Raw genomic sequence first — 17,960 nt, 5'->3', positions numbered from 1 at the left:
ACTATATCACCAGTAACAAAATTATTGTTTTTGAAGGAATAGGCTAAATAACCAGGGAATTGGGAAACAGCTTCGAGAGGGTTTGACAAACTTGATTAAAAAAATTAGGTTATATTAAGCGAAAGCAGCAGTCTAATCAAAAATAGCAAAAGTTAAAATCGTTGTTGCTTGCATTTTTAGCATTCAGATTTGCATAGAAAGTTAACTTTATTATTGTCATTTCTCAACTCCAATAAAGTACTAGTTTGACTTTTAACATAAAACATAACCTTGTAAAAGTAAAATTTTTTTCAGCAATACAAGCTTAGTTACCAAATAGGCTACTAAAAACAAAGCCGACCAGAATTACATTTTAGTGTGCTATTTGTCATAATTAGCCCTTATTCCTACAGAATTCTCGTGCAGAGCTCATGATACTATAATCCCCAACAACACGCTTTGTTAGCACATTTGAAGATTCTCGAAACACGATTCTTAGTTTATAGTCAATTAACTTAGCTTCAGTTCAGTCACTAAACTGTCAACGAATACGCTTTGTCTTCCCACAAAGCTTAGTGCGTTCTAACAATGAGCATGATATTAAGTTTCAATTCGTTTATAAAGTTAAATAGGTTGATGTTCTCATGTTCTCATGTTCTCCAGGCGTCGTTAGGAGCTGTTGCTAAAACAAAAACAGGTCACCGATTCATGTTAAAAACGCTGATACCAACGCTGCATATGGTAGACATATACAGTTTCTCTTAATTATCAAACAGTTATTTAAATGATAAACTTTCTTTGTTCGTAAAACATTCCTATTCCAACATTTATTACATATTTAGTGCAATAAAGTATACAGCCTAAAGAATGTAGTATTGTAATGTAGCTAATCAAGCTATATGCACCAGCGCAAAAGCAACCAAAATGCTTTTTTACCTGATAATTTTGATCAGCTTTAAAGCCTTACATAGCCTACGCCCTACCCGCCTTTGCCACGTTTCTTTCTTCCGTCCCTTAGTTTTGTTTTTATCTGCGAGCGCTACAGCTTGGCATCTTTTTTGCTCCCTTTTTGCAAACATCACACTCCGTTCGCTTTGGAGTTGGGAGGAAACGTTTTTACATTGGTAAGCCCACATTTTTTATTGAACGTCTTTGTTACTATAAGTTTGAAAAACGATCGTTTTTTGCCTTATTGAATTAACAATGGCAGTAGTATGCAGTATCAAGTATCAAGCCAACCGTCTGTTAACTGACTACAGTTAAGATTTATTTAATCAGCACAGAGCGCCAGAATAAAAGAAAGTTGGTTTTGTAATTTGAGGCAGGAAGAGTCAGAGACACTGATGACCGACGGGTGAAAACATTTCTAATCGGCCATCAATGTAGCAGTCTCTGCCTAGGCGGGTGTTTGGATATTCACAAGTTCTCTGCTGGCGGATTGTGTAGATGGCTCCGAAGAATCGATTGTGCATGTTGAAACTTCATTTGAGGCGAAAGAATGCTTCAATTGGATAGACAGGAAAGGTTTTGGCGAAAAGTGCTTCATGGTTATAATCAGCCATCTGTTCTTTATGGATGACCTGTAATTCTTCTGGTTTCTTCGGAACCCGATCTTGAACGTGTAGGCATACTCGGTCTTTTGAAACTGTTTGCATTCGAGGAATTTAGATTAAAATAAAGCATAAAGAAAACGGAGGTATAATGCCTCTCGATGAGATAATGACAATAAATCAAATGTGTAGCACTGGAATTCATAAATCTTTAATGTTAAGTCCCTACTTATTTGAATTGAGAAGTGCCAACTTTGATGGAAAAGTCACATCCCTATATCGTTTAAAGAAACACTTGTGAAGCAAAGTAAACTTGCCATACACAGCGGTCAAAGATTATTATCTGTGGCCATGAATGTTATATGTTGACCACAGAGTGCGATCACTGGTGCAGGTTTCAGAAACGGAAATGTGAAAAAAGGTTTATGAGTTACGACGCATGACTATACTAGATCAAATACGTTGCACCGAAAATCGTAAATGTTTAAATGTTGTGCCCCTGCTTCTACGAAATAAGAGGACTCCGCTACGATATTATAAGTCACGTCACCAGAATACCGCAAGAAAGTTCTGAAACACAGGCAATACTTGTCACACCTATCCATAATAAACCATGTGAGGGATCAACCAAGAACAAGAAATTTCGTTACATCACAAGATCGAAGTTGATCGATTTTTAGTTGAACCGACAGACGTTGGAAAGAGGCAAAATTATCGAATAAACTTCTAGAAGTATTGCCTCCAACACCTTTTTCTGATCGATACCGGTACCGTAGGTAGTTTTGAAAAAAATGTGCCGATTCCCTATACAACAATTCAAAACGTTGATGATGCTTTCTTACTGGCGTAAGCGAGGCTTCAGGTGTTAGTTGTCTTGGGTTTTGAACTTACCACATACTCAAGTAAACGAGACGTAAATGTAAATTGTAAACTATAATACAATTTCCGTTTTACAACAGGTTGTTTGTACAAGTTATAAAAAATAAAGAATGCTGAGACGTAATAAAATTGTGGTACTAGTTTTGTTTAGCCTGGTTACCTGCTTAATAACGCAATTGATAAAAAGCAATAAAGATTCAGGTGACATAACGACTGACTATGGAATGATGAAAACGCTACTACTGCTAACACCTCCATAAGAGTCATTATCAGATATTGTCTGAAAGTAGATAAAGCTTTTGTGTGGAAATATTTTTTTAATTCAGAAGCTTGTGAGCGAAGTGCAAGAAAAATTAAAATACAATAGATGTAAATTACCGGTTCAGCTAACCAAGTATAGTGTTCAATTTGCGAGAGTTACAACGATTTGTTATATTTATATGCACAATACGCCTATTCAAGGCCAATGTTTCTTAATCTGAATTGGAAACAAACAGGTATCCGGTACTGTCTGGCAAATGGTAAGCTTATATTTACCAAAAATTACCGATTTATATCTAGTAACAACTTGCTGGGAACCTTTTGATGTTTTACCGTCTACTGTAAATACTGCTTTGATTTTTATTTTGCATAAATGTTTGTTCAACAAGATCATGTGAAATACGTTATTTAATGTAGGCCACGGCCCTCAAAAAAATTAACATCAATGGTTACCCAACAAGGCATTTTGTTTGGACATATAACGGATTTACATGCATAAAAGCTTTTATAACAAGTTTCTTCTAGCAGATGCTTTTCTAAAAGAAAAACCGGCTATATAGGAACGTAAGTAGGTCTTCATTTCCTTTATCCTAGCTTGAATGATCCTAGAAAGGTTTGAATTTACACGGTCTAAAATGCACAGAATATTGCTTTTTTTTCAAAAAAACAAACTATAGCCTACCCTAGATTTTTTCGTGCATTTCCTATCAGTTTTTCGCTCCCCAAATTTTGCTCTATGGCCCTCAAGATCTCACATCTTTCATTTATTTGTTGCTATCGAGCATCTCAGAGGTTTGCCAGGAGAGAATACAGCTTTTTTGTCTTGTGACTGTGACTCAATAATGTATGCTGATGACACAAATCTTTTGCGTCAGGTAAAAACTTGAATAAGGTAATAGTTCGAGCAAATAATGACCTAGAACACATATCCAACTGGCTCTCAGCTAACAAATTATCTTTGAATAAGTTATAGACAAAACAAAATATATGATCTTTTCAACCTCTTCAAAAATTTCTGATCATATTAAACCACTATTGATTTACAACTTTCCAATTCAAAGGGTTAAGCCGAAGTGGTTCTCAACCTTTTTTGGCTTACGGCACCCTGCAAACACCCAAAAGATTTGGCGGCACCCACAGTCAAGCCAAAAATTTTTTGCATTAAATAAAAATAATATTCGCAACCGTTTTCCTGGATTAGTGGTTAGTGCGCAATAACTTAATGCGGCACCCTTGCGAAACGTAAATGGCACCCCGGTTGAGAACCACTGGCGTTAAGGAAAGCATGTTATTTTATTAGGAATAAATCTAAATGAAAATCTATCTTGGAAGCCACATAAGAACTATTTACTACGTAAATTAAAAACTAACTTAGCAATAACCAGAAAAATTAAACGTTTTTTAAATAAAGCTTCAGTGATGTATTCATATCACACTCTCGTAGAAGGTCATTCACGTTACTGTATCCCAGTTTGGAAGCATGGAAACCAACCTGTTTTGAAACATATTCAGAAAATATGCAATAAGTATGCCGAGCTAATATGTGGTTATAAAACCAATGTTTACTCAAACCCCTTAAAGAACTGCAATTTTTTATCTATAAGCAGCTTATTGAAAAATGAAATATGCACCACAATGTTCAAAGCCAAGCATCAATTGCTTCCTCCATTATTTTCAGCTTTTTTCCAAATAAATTCTTCGAGATATGCCAATTAGGTAAGATATCAAAAAAAATTTTGCCTTCCTTTCTACAGTAAATCCTTAACCCAACAAATTATTCGATATCTATGGTACCAAAAATTTGGAATTCTCTGCCTAATGATTTGAAACTTTTGAAAAATAAGGCAATTTTTTATAAAAAATTAAAACGTCATTTTTCTTCATCATCACACTTGCATGACACTACGTGACAATTGTAATTATGCATTGTGTAAATCTGCACTCCAGCACTTTCATACATTTTATTGCACTATAGCTTACACTTGTTTTTCTCTTTATTATGTAAGTTATATATTTTCAATTGTATTTCACTAATGGATGTTTACTGGCTTTAAATCACATTCTGTTATAGACTTTAGGCAACATTTAGTAATGCTGGAACTGTAATTATATTGACGAGGTTTTACTGAATTTTTAAAAACACGAGCACTTGCTTTATTTTTTTTTTAATTTGAAATACTTAAAGCTTTCCTCAACCACATGCCACCAAATTTGTTGTTGCCAAACTCTAAACATAGGCAGTAAGCATCCAGCATGCACACGACAAGTACTTTTTGGCAAAGCACTTTGATAAGATGATGGTATTGGAAATTTCGAATCGGATTAAGAAAATTATACATAGGTCTGTTTATTTATTAACTTGTAAATTTTCAACACTCATTTCACAACTATTTCGGATATTTAGGCCTACTGCAAATCGTTACACATTTTCAAGATAAAAGACTGGAACCAGGTACTGGATGGAAATGTCACCACCAGCGCCACTCAAGTCTTCAGCTTCGGACCAAGAGGGGTTACCTTTCAGCACTACCATCTTTTGGCATCTTTTTCCGTACATCATTGTCGATGTACCTGAGAAGTTTCCATCTTGCAGCGACCAGTATTGTCATTACATCTTCCAAAGATTATATCATTGGTGTGCATTCTTGCTGTACAAAATCGGGCTAATCAACAACGTCCTTCCTTAGTGCTATGGCCACCAGAAACCGGGCTCTTGCCCAGGATGGGGTTTCTTTTCCCATCCTCTGATGTACAACTCTGAAGCAATTATCATTCATCAGTTGCTTGAACACACCACCTGCTCGTCTGCTTAATTTTCGCGTTTTTAACTTAAATTTTATGGATTTAACTAATGGTTTAGTGGCCGTGCTAGTTGTTACCAGCAAATATCAACATTATTTCTCTTGAGCACGTTTTAAGCCTTTTCAGCTTTGTCACTTTTTCCTGTTCATTTGCGCGTGTTAGTAACAACTGGCTTGATTTTTCGTCCCATACGCGTTTTTGGCGAAAAAGAAAAGGATTGATTGGTATATATTTATGTTGATTAATTAATTATTAAAGCATAACCTACTGAACGCTTTGTTTAGCTGGTAACAAGACAACCAAAAGTAAGTAATCTTACTCACTACAAAATTTTCACGATGGTTATTTTAGGCCAGTAACACTTGCAATCCTGTAGTCAAGCCCTACACCTTTTGTGCACACCTGCTTACTACTACCATCCATTAGCCTGAATTGTGTGGATTACCAACTCGACGTATGATTGATTATATTAGTCCTTGCTCAATTACCGCAAAAGATTAATATATTACCTTTTAGCATTCCTATGGGATGATGCTTTACAAATGGGGTGGCTATGCAGTCGAAACAAAGGTGACGGAATTTTAGTTTATTATTTTATTGCATTGATTCCTTGCGGCAGTTCCATTGATTTTATAGCCAGCAGTTTTTACGCGTGTAACCAGCGGTTTTGGTATTTTAATCGAGCTTCATTGTTTTCATAATACTTCTCTATAACTGATGTGGGTCATGGTTGCAAATCGCCCATTGTAATTCTCCCAGTAAGCATAAAATGATTTGTGTAAACGTGAAAACTAGCAACCTCACTAACAAATCATTATGGAGAAATGCTGGCGTACCGGTTCCCTTCATTCATACTTTCAGTTGGTACACTATCACAAAATATCTAAGATAGTATTCCTAGGAGTAAATTTACGAACTGCAAAATTTCATATGCCTTTCTGATTGCATTCTTTTCACTGTGTAATTTTTAATCTGTAAAGTCCTTGATGTTTATTGCAGCGTACAATTAATAAAGAACTTGATCAGCCACTCCACTCTCACAAGAGGCACCAAAATATTCAAATATCTATGGTTACAGAAGTAGATTTATAGCCGTTATAAATGTATGAATTACAAATAGGAATATACTGAGCAGTTATAAGTTTGACAACTTCATGTGATGTTACACCGCCCATATAACTGGCCACAGAGTGGATCTCTGATGATCCACATCGACACATCTGAAGAAAATCGTCAGATATTGCTTCAACTGCTCCCGGAATATCCCAAGATTTCAATAAATCATACAGACAGTTCTGAAAATTTTGTAAAAACCATTAACTATTATGTACTTTGGATACACAGAGTTGATGATTAAGCAATATCTGGTGCAGTAATATCTAGGGAAGAGATATAGATTTTAACTGAAATTTAAGCAAAATTCAATCATTACGTTATCCCTTAAATCGCAGAGATTTGTTTGCAAAACTTTTTTATGTTCACTTCTCTATATGTTTTATACTTGCAGAAATTTGTGAACTATGTTTTACTTTTCACTACAAATTTAAAAAAGTTCATTTTGTCAAAATTCGAATAGGTCTCTGCAACAGTTTTAACATGGCACAAGCTTGAGTAAGCATTTAATGGTTAATGCCATACATAACGCTACAGGGTTGAACAGTACCGCAGTATTATAGATATAGTACCAGATTACTGTACCATGGTACTTTTTTATTACCAATACAGGTACAACTGAAGCCCTGCACCGAATTCCTTTTTCTGGAAAGTTTAGTTGGTCCGAGTACTTAGTAGCGGTACTTTTCAAGCGATTATTTCAAGGTTCAATTTTACCATTTGCTGTTCTTTTTTTAATCTACAAATTTCTAATGAAGTCTGAAGGAATGAGGTCAAATATGTTTTTACCAGGAGTAATCTGTAGCAGTGCCACAATAGAGGCAAAAATTGCACATGCAGGAGGATACAAACAGTAATATTTAACCGTACTCTTACAAGCAGTGGGCCAGGTAAAATGAAAAGTTTTTTCATTTGTTACTTGCATATATTGTGTCGATTTTGTATACAAGATACATACATACAAGAACATGATTTTGTTCAACAACATTGTAGTTTACCCCTTGTTTAAAGCAGATAAAAATATTCACTGCAACTGATTTATTGGTAGTGATAGAATGGAGCACCTACCCAAACCTAACTACTGTACATTAAACTGCAAAAAAATAACACAACAATGAAGATGATATAATGAGATTAAACAACCAACAATGAGAATACCCTACGAAGAACAGACAAATTCATTGTCACTTGGCCTGTTATTGTTTTTTTCCACAGTTTCAAAGCAAATCTAATTTATGTTATAGAAAAGATTACATCGAGCGTGGTATTTCTGTCACATTGGTTTTCTCTATTTTACCACACATGCTTTTCAACATTCTTTTCAAAACATAGCAAAATATTATATGAAAACAAAAATACCCCGACCTAAGTGGATTTTGATGAGCAAACAGACATTGTTTTATGGTAGTAATAGTTTTTGCTACATATTAATGGTAACAAACCCATCATCTAGGCCTTCCGTAGATATCTATTATATAATTGGTAATAATAATAAGAAATAAATGAAAGAAACACCACTATATATTGCAATATACTTAGATGAAAAAGTTTCTGAGCAAGATATTGCTACATTTCTGGCACTCACCACAAAAATAATTAATCTATCATTTTGTTTTCAATCCAGACTGTGAACTAGCCTAGAAGCAAATGGTTCGCAGCACTCTTAAAAGTAGCAACTAGTTTGCATAAATCCACTGAATCTCACCACCAGGTATGACTACAACTAATGATCTGTACAGGACTTTGTCTTATGAAGGTCAAGGTATGGCTTTCTTGGTACACAAACTGCTACCAAGCAACAGCACAATAATGTCATTACTGCAGTGCAGTCAGTTCAAAGTCGCCTACTTAAATTCTTTCAACCACAAAGATGTTCAATTTTGTGCGAAAAACTTCTATACTAAGTCTAGTTTGAACACTCAAAAAGTTGTGCCAGATGAAAACACTACAAATTGTGGAGTGAGTACCTTCAGTCTGTTCACGTCACTTTCCCACTCTGCATTGTTCATACCAGGAAGTCGACCATTTGTGGATTGAAACCGTTCAACCGCTCTCAGCAAAACATACCACACTGCATCAGAAATTTCATCAGAAGTAAGGCAATCCATAATGCTTTTTGAAGGAGATTCATACTCGCTTTGTAACGACCTTGTCCTGGAACAAGTATTAGAGCACAGTATTAATCCTACACTATAACTTTGAACAGTTTTTTATTGATAGCTGATATGATGCGAAGTTCAAGTAAAACCATGCTATCTAACTAGAATGCATTGGAAACAGAGAGATTGTGATGAAATTAAATGGGAGGTTTTGCAAATATCTGCTGTTTAGACTTTCCAGTAACAACATACAAACTATTTATGTCTTACTGAAGTTTAGCTAACTGTAGAAGTGGTTCTGCAATAATCACAAAAGCAAAACCATATGTATCCTTATTCCTTTGTTGAGCAACACAGCCACAAAAATATTGCCATATGGACTAACCTTACAACTCTTAAAAAGTGTGCATTGCGGCAAAATCTCTTGATATCCTTTTCAGATATTTTGCCATTGCCACAACCGGACTTAGTGCAAACTTGTGAGATGTGGCCAGTAACTGCCTCCATGTCCTGCTTCGCTTTTCCTTGATAAATATTTTGCAACTTGATATACTTATCAGAATCAGAAAACATGTCCGGTAGCGACCCACGTAGCGGAAGAAGTCCGTTTTCACTATTCGAAACAAATTGTCTTAACCCACCAACCATCATCCAAAAATCAGTACTTTCTTCAGTTATTTGCAAACACTTTGGGTCGTTGAAAATTTTTTGCACTTTTGCTGGAACACAGCTGGGTACAAGAGCGCTGTTGACCTGTTTTACAGCCTCGTCAAAATTTTCTTCATCTTCAGGCACTCCATCTGCATTTTTTCTAATCCCAGACATCACTAGTTTTTTAAATTCTTTCTTCTCTTTCCAGGTTTTAGGCATTGCTCCACTGTGGGCTTTCTTCCATTCCATGAGGTATTTGTATAAAATTATTGTTGATAGGTATTAACTAATTAATAAGATTTCTATGTTGGCCATGCTACAGCCATGTGCTCTCTTGGTTGTGCATTGTGATTCGTATGTGGAGTAATACGTTCATGTTCAAGACTGTCTAAATACAAGAGATTCTGCCGAACGTCTTATCGACTTAGATCAACACATAATATCACGAGAGTAGCGATATTAACATGGTGGCAGCGAATCCTGTGTTGTAACAAGTTGATCCTACGAAGTATACTAACATAGACCTACAATACTGTACCGTACTAGCCTATTTCCTGATAGTATCCATCTGCAATGGAAGGATTACGGTTACCAGAACCTCTAGACATACATTCAGCGTCTTTAGCGGAAGACTACCGACGTTGGAAAGAACAGGTAGAAGTCTATCTTATAGCCAGTGGAGCTGATGCGAAACCTAACAAAGTTCAGCGATCAACCATTCTTAATTGTGCTGGATCTGGTATGATAAGTGTAGCCAAGCACTTCATTTACACAACAGGTCAAGACAAGGACGACCCGGCAGAACTGTTCAACAAAATGGCCGCATATTGCAACCCAAGGCAGCATGAGTCCCTTGAAGCATACAAATTCTGGAGAGCTACATGGTCAACAGGCAACTTTGATCACTTTTTAATAGAGCTTCGAAGTCGTGCAGAAACCTGCAATTTTGGAGACATGAAAAGTCGCATGCTGCGTGACAAGATCATCTATACTGTACCTGATAAGGTGCGCCAAGTGCTACTAAGAGAAAATGACCTCACTCTTGACAGAGCCATTCAGATCTGTCGTTCTTTTGATTCGTCTGGTGCACAATCGCAACAAATGCAAGTTGAAGATGGTACCGTACAAAAAGTCAGTAGCAACAAGCATGAATATGCCAACAGAGGAACTCGTCGTCACACATCACTCCTGTCAGAGTGCAACTTTTGTGGTAAAAGCCATAAACGTGGAAAATCATTTTGTCCTGCGTATGGGAAGAAATGCGCAAAATGTCATGGTTTGAATCATTTCAAATCAAAATGTCGATCACGAGTTCACTGCATTGAAGATAAGCAAGCTGCATTTCAAGAGGTGGAAAATAAACCCGAACAAGAATTTTTGCATGCCGTGCATGATGGAAAAGACAGACTGACTGCTTTACTTCAAGTAAATGGTTGCACGGTACGATTTCAATTGGATACCGGTGCTGACGTCAATACCATATGTAAGAAGTATGTGCGATATACTCAACTCCAACCTTGCACCAAACAGCTGACAATGTGGAACAAAACCAAAATTAAGATAGCTGGTCTTGCAACGTTAAATGTCACCAACACAAAAACAAACGAGGTATATCCTGTATTATTTCATGTTGTTGATAATAATTTGAATTGCTTGCTAAGTTATAGCACAGTAACAGAAATGAATTTGATAACTGTTAATGCTGATTCGTTTATTGCAAATGTTGTACATGATGATGTTATTTTGGGTGATTTAGGTACTGTATCTTTAACTGTTGATAGTAGTGTCAAACCGAGAATTTTACCTTGTCGCCGCATACCTGTAGCCTTGCAAGAAAAAGTTAAGCAAGAGCTTGACAAATTGGTTGCTAGTAATGTCATTTCAGTCATCGATGATCCGACTGAATGGGTCAGCCAAATGGCTATCGTATCCAAGCCTAATGGAAAAATAAGAATTTGCATTGATCCGCAGCCTCTCAATGTCGCCTTACAGCGTGAACATTACAAACTGCCTACCTTGGATGATATATTGCCTGCTCTGAAGGGTGCAAAAGTGTTCAGCAAACTTGATGTTAAGCATGCCTTCTGGCACGTTAAGTTGGATGATGCCTCCAGCCGACTGACTACTATGATTACCCCTCACGGTCGATTCCGATGGAACAGACTTCCGTTTGGTCTGAAAGTGAGCAGTGAGATCTTCCAAAAAAGACTACACTCAGCCCTGTCTGGACTGCAAGGTGTATTTGCAGTGGCAGATGATGTGATTGTTATCGGTTGTGGAAAGACCACAATCGAGGCTGAAACACACCATGACCAAAACCTAACAAAACTACAGGAGAGATGTCGTGAATGTAACATCTTACTAAATGAAGAAAAAACTGTAACCAAAGCTTCGCAGATCACATTTATGGGTCACTTGATCTCCAACAACGGAATAGCACCTGATCCTGTGAAAATCGAAGCAATTCAACGTATGCCTTCTCCTGAAGATGTTTCCGGTGTGAAACGATTTTGTGGCATGGTACAATATTTGGCTCGTTTCCTGCCAAACCTAGCCAATGACCTGGAACCCTTACGGAAACTGACGCGGAAGAATGAGAAATGGAAGTGGAGTGAAGAGTGTGAGAAAGCAATGAATAAAGTTAAAGAAAAGCTCTGCGAAACTCCTATTCTGACATTTTTTGATCAAAGAAAAGATCTAATTCTTCAAGTAGACAGTAGCAAAAGTGGTTTGGGAGCAGTGTTGCTTCAGAAAGATCAACCCATTGAATATGCTTCTAGAGCCCTGACAAAGACAGAGCAAAATTGGGCTCAGATTGAAAAAGAGCTTCTTTCTGTTGTGTTTGGTCTGGAACGTTTTGATCAGTATACGTAAGGTTATAGTTCACAATGATCATCGACCCTTACAGTCTATTTTAAAAAAACCTCTGAGTCAAGCGCCAAAGCGTCTCCAAGCTCTCATTATGCGCCTGAATCGTTACGATATTGTTTTTGAATATGTCCCAGGCACTGCATTAGTAATTGCTGACACATTAAGTCGTGCCTACCCGGAACTTCTCGATCAACCAAACCGAATCGCACAAGTGGTTACAGAACCAATTCTAGATGAAATTCCTGATGAACGATTAAAAGAAATTAAGGATGCAATACAAAAGAATGAGGAATCCCAACTCCTGCTCGAAGTCATCAAGAATGGGTGGCCAGACAACAAAGAACATTTGCCTCCCATCATCAAACCCTACTTCTCCATTCGTGACACACTGAGTCAAGAAAATGGCATTATTCTGAAAGGCGAGAGAACCTTCATCCCTCAACCTCTTCGATCAGAAATCAAATCTCAACTCCATTCAGCTCACCTTGGTGCTGATAGCATGTTACGAAGAGCTCGCGAAACCGTTTTCTGGCTAGGAATGCCAAACGAATTAAAACAACTGGCTCATGATTGCGAAATATGCCAACAAGCAAAGCCAAACAACCAACGAGAACCATTACTGCTACATCCCGAAGGTTTATCACCATTTGAAAAAGTTGGTGTTGATTTATTTGAGTTGAACCGAAAGTCTTATTTAGTCACGGTTGACTATTTTTCAAATTTTGCTGAAATTGATGTCATGACCTCAACAACTGCAAAGCACGTCATCATTTCGTTGAAGCGTCATTTTGCCCGATATGGAATTCCTAAATGCATTGTATCTGACTCGGGACCCCAGTTCATCTCTACAGAATTTCAAAGATTCTGTCAAAAATGGGCGATACAACACTACAAATCATCACCAGGACACCAACAATGCAATGGAAAAGCGGAAGCTGCTGTGAAAACACTAAAGAACATGCTGAGACGTACTGCACAAGATGGGAAAGATCAGTGGCTGGCACTTCTGGAATTGCGCAATACGCCACGACAAGACGTCAACTGCAGTCCTACAAAGATATTGTTTGGTAGACCAACTCGATCAGTGATACCGATTCACATTCCAAAAAGCAAACATCTTGACATCAATCGTCGTCATCAACGCCGCACCTCAGTCAAGCAAACCTATGATAGCAAAAGTCAACCAATGTCAAAATTGTATATCAACCAACGAGTTTATTTCCAAAGTGCGGAAAAGAAGGGATGGCAAAAGGGTAAAATTGTACGCATACTTGGGCCTCGTTCATATTTGGTAGAATCATTGGATGGTTTTCGTTATTGTCGTAATCGAGTACATATTCGTGTTGACCATAGCAAGTCTAACAATGTGTATGAAGATACTGATTTTAACTTTACATTTTCGACACCTAACCAAAACAGTCAACCCACAGCTAACAACTACACTGTTGCTAACACACGACCTAATCGTACACATAGAATGCCAGTAAGATATAATGATTATGTACTGTAAATACTGTGTTTGTGTCACCTTGTTCTGTACTGTAAATACTGTGTTTGTGTCACCTTACCTTCACTGTTCTATTTCTTGCCACTCATTATGCATGTAGCTTTAAACTTCAAGTGTGCCTCACATATATTGCGAGTAGTATGTTATTTCAGTATTTTCTGTGTGATGGTATTTCAGTATTTTCTGCGTGCTCATAAAGCCTTCTCACTGTTAGTCTTTACTCAAAGAAAGGAGGATGTTGATAGGTATTAACTAATTAATAAGATTTCTATGTTGGCCATGCTACAGCCATGTGCTCTCTTGGTTGTGCATTGTGATTCGTATGTGGAGTAATACGTTCATGTTCAAGACTGTCTAAATACAAGAGATTCTGCCGAACGTCTTATCGACTTAGATCAACACATAATATCACGAGAGTAGCGATATTAACAATTATAACATAAGGAGTATGTGAATGGTCTTTTTTATCCATTGCATCTAAATCAATTGTATCTGCGTAGGCGCACAGCTCCTCAAATGGGCAATCAAGTCTAAGGTCTTCATGGCTGTTGTCTGGATGGGATTCAATAATGCAATGTTCGGGAATCACTAGACGTAAATACCCTGAAATAGTAGCATTTATGAATTCTTATAAATATACACTGTACAGCATAGTTGCAAACTAAAAATCGGTTTTAGAAGCAAAGCGTTGGGAGTTAAAATTCATACACGAAACACTATGGTTGTAGTGTCTATGGAAATGTCTGACTAATAAATACTTTCCTCTATTTCTTTAGTCCTAGTGTTCATTCAGCACGAATATCGTTATGTTAACTAGAAGTAATGTTGCATGCAACTTGAAATTTAATTAGGTAATTTACAAGCCATGTGGGAAAATACTGCATTGTTACGCAACACTAGCGTAACCAGCTAATACTGTAATGTTACACAACAAGAGACTGATAACACAACAAACTGTAATCCCAGTTTGAAAACATTCGATTCATTAAGATTGAAATACTGAATCGACTGAGATTACGTTAAATTTTTTTCACTAAAATCATTATGAAACGAATTTATAACGAAAATTTTGGATTTATTAACCAGCTATTTTTCAATGTAAAAATTCTGTCCCAAAACAAATTGGATTTAATACACGGATGGATTTATTAACCGTGGATTTACTAAGCCGATTCTACTGTATTGTTATGTCATTGTTGTTTATTGGCAAAGCAGGCTTATATCACAAGTAATTCCTTAACATGGATTTTCATCCTCACAAATGCCAGTCATTTGAACTTTTCCAGGAAAAATAGTCTTGTTTTATGTTAAAGGCAAGTTTGAATGTAAATAAAGGTTATTTTGTGATAGTCGTTATTAATTGGACATATTTTCTGAAACAACGTTCTTCATCACTTAATTTGCTTATCGTAACTTTATCGATGTCGTGTGGAATCTACTTTTACATAAGACGTGAAAGCAATATTTCTCATGGGCATTGTTATATAACTTCAAAAGTTGAGCAGTGTCGCTGCCATACTTTCATACTCTATGCATGGTCGTAGCAATAGTTATCGAAGGTCGGTTTATTATGTCATATTCATATTACAAACGTTGGTTTCTGCTATTGATCAGCTTCAAAAAATGCAATGTGAGCGAAGAACTGAGTGCTGATATCACATGCATTTCAATTATATTAAAACAGTGAATGCATACAGACAAAAAGTTAGTTACTGATGTTTTGTATGCATAAAAATTCCAAAAATGTAGGTTGAGTAATAATATAATTTATACCAAACGTTCGTCATTATTGTCAATTAAAAGCAACACTAATTAAAAGCATTAAAAACGAAACATGTGTTACAAAAATATGTAACTTACCAATAAATCCAAACGATTTGCATGTGACAAATGGGATATTGTTGCACCAAAATAATGCAGCTAGTTTCTGTAATGTATCTCCATATAAATTACATGCAATGACAACTGTGAAACTGAGGAAAAAGTGGGGATTTGTCTCAAGTATGTTTGCAACATCTTCCTCGATGTATTCACCCTTTACTTCAGGATTCAATTCCAAGAGTAGATTTGTTGCAACCTGTTCCATTTACGTTAGATTATAGATATCTTACTCGCAACGTCAAGACATGCATACATCTGTTATATATAAAAACACCGTTATATATGTAACACTAGAACAACCAAGTATGCCAATTGATACACTTGCGGTATTTATCTTTTTATTTTCCGATTCTGAGCATCATCATAACTAAGGCAAAACCTCAGATGATGAACAGATTAAGATACTAGAAAAGAAGAAGAATCTAAGAACAGATTAGTGCAACACCACAGTTCATCTATACATAGCACAATATGTGAATAATATGCCATTAAACATTGTCCAGTGCATGTTGATTAGACCTGTAACCAGCAAGCTACTTTTTTGTGAGCTGTTGCAATTATTATTTCGCAAACAACAATTGTTTTTTAGCGTTTTTCTGCCTTTAAACACTGCTTAGTGCTCATGTACAAAGTTTTAATTTGTAAAAGCCAAAAAGGTTGATTTAAAAAAAATTTGCATTCTTTGTTTAAATATCAAATGAAGTGTGGTAATGAACACACAAAAATGAAATTAGAAAACAAATTCATTTCAAGAATGTTTCTCTGACCAAGTAAGTAGAAAAATTGCAGCTTACATCTTCATTATGCTTCAATTGACATACTTGGTGGTTCGAGGTAGCTTGGAATTGCAGTCATTCTACAGTGCTAACTAACATGGTTGCTATAATTAGAACTATTAAAATCAAACATGGTCACAAGTTAAAACAGACAAAGACATACTATAACCTCAGATTAGGTTACTTTGTAAACTATTTGTGAATTAAAATATTATGCATGATTATTAATGTACTATAAACCTATTACATTACACCAAATGTTATACACTTGCTACAGATTGATAACCAACAAAAGCAATTTATTGAATTAAAACAGCTATAAAGGAAACAGGCATATAACTAAGTACAGTAATACATTTTTAATTTAAACAACACCTTTGCTTTTGACTCTCCGATAGCGTTTGGATCAAGAAAAAAATTACTTCCAGCATCCTCACCGTTTACACGACTTTTATCAACAATTACAAAGCTCCCAATTCCTTGATAGAAAAAATGTCACTAGGAGGAGATTCAAAAAAACATTCAACCATTCAAAGTAAGTCTTATCTAGTTATACCAAAATAAAAAATTTCATACTGGTATACTGTTGTAGAAATATAAAGACTTGACATTATACCTGGCAAAATTAGATTCTTTAAGGTTTCTGTTCCTGTAGCAGTGACATTCACTAAACAAATCTTTGAGTTTTCCAAACACCATTGACCGTGGTCACCCCATAGCCTTAATTGTCTGTCGTACTTATTCTGTTTATTAGCCATTTATTTATCAGCTTCTGTTACTTACATCTACTCCCATTCTATGAAATAAAAAGTTAAATGAGCTTGTCAAACTGGCCTTATTCAACGGCATCATTGGTTTCTAGATTGACGTGCCTCAGCAGCATTTCATGCAATAATATTCATTTGGAGCTGTTATTACAGCAGTTGTTAAATGTCTCACTAAACCAGGAGTTAGCAAGCTAAAAACCAAGAATCAATTGGGTGGCAATTCTACCAAATTGAAACCATGGAGACGCCGCAAATCCTGTTTGATCAGGTGGTGCCTTTTACTCACCCTTTAAAATTTGAAAGAGAGGCTCTCTTCTTCAGAAAGATGTGAGTTAATGGCTCCACCATTTGATCACTGATATAAAGATAGCACCAGATGTGTGATCCATTCTTTGCGTTTATATTTAGATTTTGAAGTTTAGATTAGGTCATAAATACTGTATACCAGTATATACTTATATTTAATATATTCAGGATTGACTGATGAGAAAATGTCTAGAGTGTGTCAGAAAAACGTGACGTATAAAGAGGCTCATGCAACAGAAATCCATTTAATTTCACGCCAAAAATTTGCAACTTAGCAGTTACTTTCCAGTTTGGCTATTGCGAACTATAATTTTGTAAATGATGCAAATGAATGCTAATATATGTTACATTTAGGCCAGCTGTGTCTAATTGAAATTTTTCAATAGCGGGCCAATAACAACAGTTTTTGAATGTGGGTCACTTGTTGAATAACATATTAAACCTACCGGTACACTTGATTATGCTTAACACATATTTTAAGTATTGTATAGTTTTTTGTATTTTCTGCCATTAACAGT

The 17,960-nt window shown here is 36.1% G+C and overlaps 2 protein-coding genes across 2 annotated transcripts; both read right to left on the bottom strand.

Annotated features, from left to right (window-relative positions):
- Nucleotides 1-6,415: 6,415 nt before the first annotated feature.
- On the bottom strand, nt 6,416-9,607 carry LOC143453641 (NEDD8-activating enzyme E1 regulatory subunit-like). Its single transcript, XM_076954955.1, has 3 exons — nt 9,069-9,607; nt 8,552-8,738; nt 6,416-6,766 (listed from the first exon to the last, which is right to left on the bottom strand). Exons 1-3 carry the CDS (start codon nt 9,581-9,583, stop codon nt 6,530-6,532), a joined length of 939 nt encoding a protein of 312 aa, XP_076811070.1. The 5' UTR covers nt 9,584-9,607; the 3' UTR covers nt 6,416-6,529.
- A 4,487-nt stretch (nt 9,608-14,094) lies between these two features.
- LOC143453657 (NEDD8-activating enzyme E1 regulatory subunit-like) lies at nt 14,095-17,157 on the bottom strand. Its single transcript, XM_076954956.1, has 4 exons — nt 16,986-17,157; nt 16,745-16,848; nt 15,573-15,789; nt 14,095-14,315 (listed from the first exon to the last, which is right to left on the bottom strand). Exons 1-4 carry the CDS (start codon nt 17,125-17,127, stop codon nt 14,095-14,097), a joined length of 684 nt encoding a protein of 227 aa, XP_076811071.1. The 5' UTR covers nt 17,128-17,157.
- Nucleotides 17,158-17,960: the final 803 nt, after the last annotated feature.

This window comes from Clavelina lepadiformis, chromosome 1 (genome assembly GCF_947623445.1).
Source record: "Clavelina lepadiformis chromosome 1, kaClaLepa1.1, whole genome shotgun sequence".
Classification (NCBI taxonomy): Eukaryota; Metazoa; Chordata; class Ascidiacea; order Aplousobranchia; family Clavelinidae; genus Clavelina; species Clavelina lepadiformis.
The sequence above is the reverse complement of the archived record's forward strand: the minus strand, read 5'-3'. Positions and strand labels throughout refer to the sequence as shown.